Source organism: Amphimedon queenslandica, unplaced genomic scaffold, assembly GCF_000090795.2.
Source record: "Amphimedon queenslandica unplaced genomic scaffold, v1.1 AMPQUscaffold_12088, whole genome shotgun sequence".
NCBI classification, from domain to species: domain Eukaryota; kingdom Metazoa; phylum Porifera; class Demospongiae; order Haplosclerida; family Niphatidae; genus Amphimedon; species Amphimedon queenslandica.
In genome coordinates this window covers 9,659-12,160 of record NW_003547673.1, presented here as the reverse complement: position 1 = coordinate 12,160, position 2,502 = coordinate 9,659, and the positions used below count along the sequence as shown (strand labels likewise).

At 35.8% G+C, this 2,502-nt stretch overlaps 2 protein-coding genes across 2 annotated transcripts in view; both read left to right on the top strand.

Moving 5' to 3' along the window:
• The window catches only part of LOC109588447 (phosphatidylinositol 4-kinase alpha-like), a 3,924-nt gene extending 2,763 nt beyond the window's left edge, over positions 1–1,161 (top strand). The window contains exons 12-15 of the mRNA XM_020004620.1: positions 60–186; positions 330–449; positions 560–690; positions 1,069–1,161. Of these exons, the coding sequence (XP_019860179.1) occupies positions 60–186; positions 330–449; positions 560–690; positions 1,069–1,161 (471 nt within the window). The remainder of the gene's footprint in view (positions 1–59; positions 187–329; positions 450–559; positions 691–1,068) is intronic.
• The window catches only part of LOC100633148 (phosphatidylinositol 4-kinase alpha), a 10,339-nt gene continuing 7,902 nt past the window's right edge, over positions 66–2,502 (top strand). The window contains exons 1-4 of the mRNA XM_020004621.1: positions 66–186; positions 330–449; positions 560–690; positions 1,069–1,189. The gene's annotated coding sequence lies outside the window, so the exon portion shown is untranslated. The remainder of the gene's footprint in view (positions 187–329; positions 450–559; positions 691–1,068; positions 1,190–2,502) is intronic.

The window sequence follows — 2,502 nt, the reverse complement described above, 5'->3', positions numbered from 1 at the left end:
CATTTATTAGTTATTTTGTGTGTAGCTTTCAGTATTAATTGTCTTTTTTTCCAAAATAGATTGCAGTGATTAGTAATCATCCTGACTGCTTGAAGGACACTCGCTCTCAGGCTCTCTCTTCTGTTGTAATCCAAAGCAGCTTCATTGGTAGAGTAAAGGGAGCCATTGAACTCACTGATAGCTCTGGTAAAGATATAGGAAGAGATTAAGAGAGGAAGAACAGAGAAAAGAGAGTATTACTATACCTGTAACTAGATTATTAATACATAAAGATTACTAGTAGATAGAAAGAGTTTATCTTGTGTATTAGTGTGTGTTTGTTCTCATAGGACTGGCCGGTATATACAATAATGCTAACAAGCAGTTAGTTCTAGCAATAGAGAAAAATGACTTGAGTCTAATCACAACAGCACTCTATAACATGACAGCTTTACTGATATCTTGTAAAGGTAATAAATATATAACTATATGTAACTAAGTGTACATGTGATTATACATTCATTCACTGTACATGCTGTACTGTCATAATTATTTCACTCTCTCTCTCTCTCCCTTTCAGGTTCTCATGAAAGGACTACATTACACGCTATTGTTCATTTGCCAGTGAAAACATTCAACAAAGATGTTGTTACCATAGCAACACATTGCTGGCAGTGGCTCATTGCAGCTTGTCCTGAATTAGAGTTTAAAGTAATAAGAGAGAGAGAGAGAGAAGGATAGAGAAAGAATTAAAGTTGGGAATCATTATAATATGAACTGTATAGCAGGAAATTTTGAAGGGGATTAAATTTGGCGAATTTGGCGTTTTGATAGCCATTTGCCAAAATAAAAATCTGCCATTTTGAGCCATTATATGTATGCTCAATGGCATGTGACCACAAAGTAAAATCCACCAAATTAAAATTCACCGATCACCAAAATTTAGCAATTTGCCAAATTTTAGCCCCTCCGAAATTTCCTGCTATAAGGTACTGTACATGTACTCTCAGCACAGTACTGTTATGTATGGATGTAAAATGGAATAATAATAATTATGATTGCTATTTTAAATTCATACTGTACATGTAGTTCATGAAAGAATTTTCAGCAGCATGGCAATGGACCATTACTGCCCAGAAGGGAATGTTCTCTCCTCCGTTCAAAGAAGATCTCACCAAGTGATGTTCAACCACACAATGTTCTCATTGATGTAAGTTATTCTCTCTTAATTTTGACTGTACATTTATTTTTATGTTACTCTTAATGTTATTTTTTATTGATGGCAAAGCTGAATTTATTACTTTCTTCTTCCATTTACTAAAGCTGGGTGATTTTGTGAAGATTATTTTTGTGGCTTTACCCTCAAGCATCAATTTTTATTATTACTTTATTGGGGCGAGCAAAAGCGAGCCCCACATACTGTAAAACTACAAATTTTAGCATGCTACTTATTTTAGCGATATTAGCAAAGAGCCTAAACACGCTAAATTTAATATTCGCTAATAAAAACATCCGGTCACGTGATCACAAAATGTAGATGGCTCTCTTCTGCTCGGTCGGCAACACTACCAGAGAAAGGAGAACCCAGTGGAACGACAGCAGCAGCTAACTGAAAAGTGGGAAATGTTTAATGATACGCCAAATTTAATAGTCGCTAATTTGACATTTAAGCATAAACGCTAAATAAAGTAGCCGCTAACATTAATAGGTTTACAGTAGTCGAGTCGAGTATGTCTGTTTGTTTGTTTGTTTGTACATGTACGTCACTCCTATTTATGCGTCTATAAAAAATAATAACCACACATTTTAAAATGATAATTTTTATAATTACGGCACCACGTGCGAAGACTACAAGTAAGAGTAAAGCAACTTAATCACTGGAAGAGAGGAGTTTAAGAGTATTTAAGAAACAAGAGAAGCTGAAGTTTAAAACATGAGTTATTCACAAGAAGATGCTTGTGAAGCTCGTCGACTTCTTCGTAACGAGCGTGAGAAGGAGCAAGACTGAGGAGGAGAAAAGAGCAAGGAAATGCTAGAGATATAGGTCTTGTCGCACCAAATGGAGTCTCCTTCTGGCTTCTGAGACCAACTATCTTCCATCCTAGAGCTACATAACTGCAGAGATTCTTCAGTCAAAGCTAGAAACTATGAAATTCCTTTCATGCAAATTCTGCATTAGTGTATTGACATCACATTCACATCAGTCAACATTCAAGGTTTAATAGCCACTACATCATTGTCTATATAGACATTGTATATTGCTAATCGAAATGTTAATCGTTTTGCTCGCCCCTTAATGTTTTACATTCGCCTAGTAATTTCAATTTTCATGACAAAATAATTTGTATTTTTTATTTTGTACTATCTTGCACCTTTTGCAAACTCTTGAATCTTCAATCATGGGCGTATCTGCATTAGTACATTTGCGCATGCGCAGTATAGTACTAAAAGCTTCAAGGCGGGGCTGGTGTGTACGTGCACGTGCACGTGCGCGTATATACGTATCTATGCTAGCAACCATAG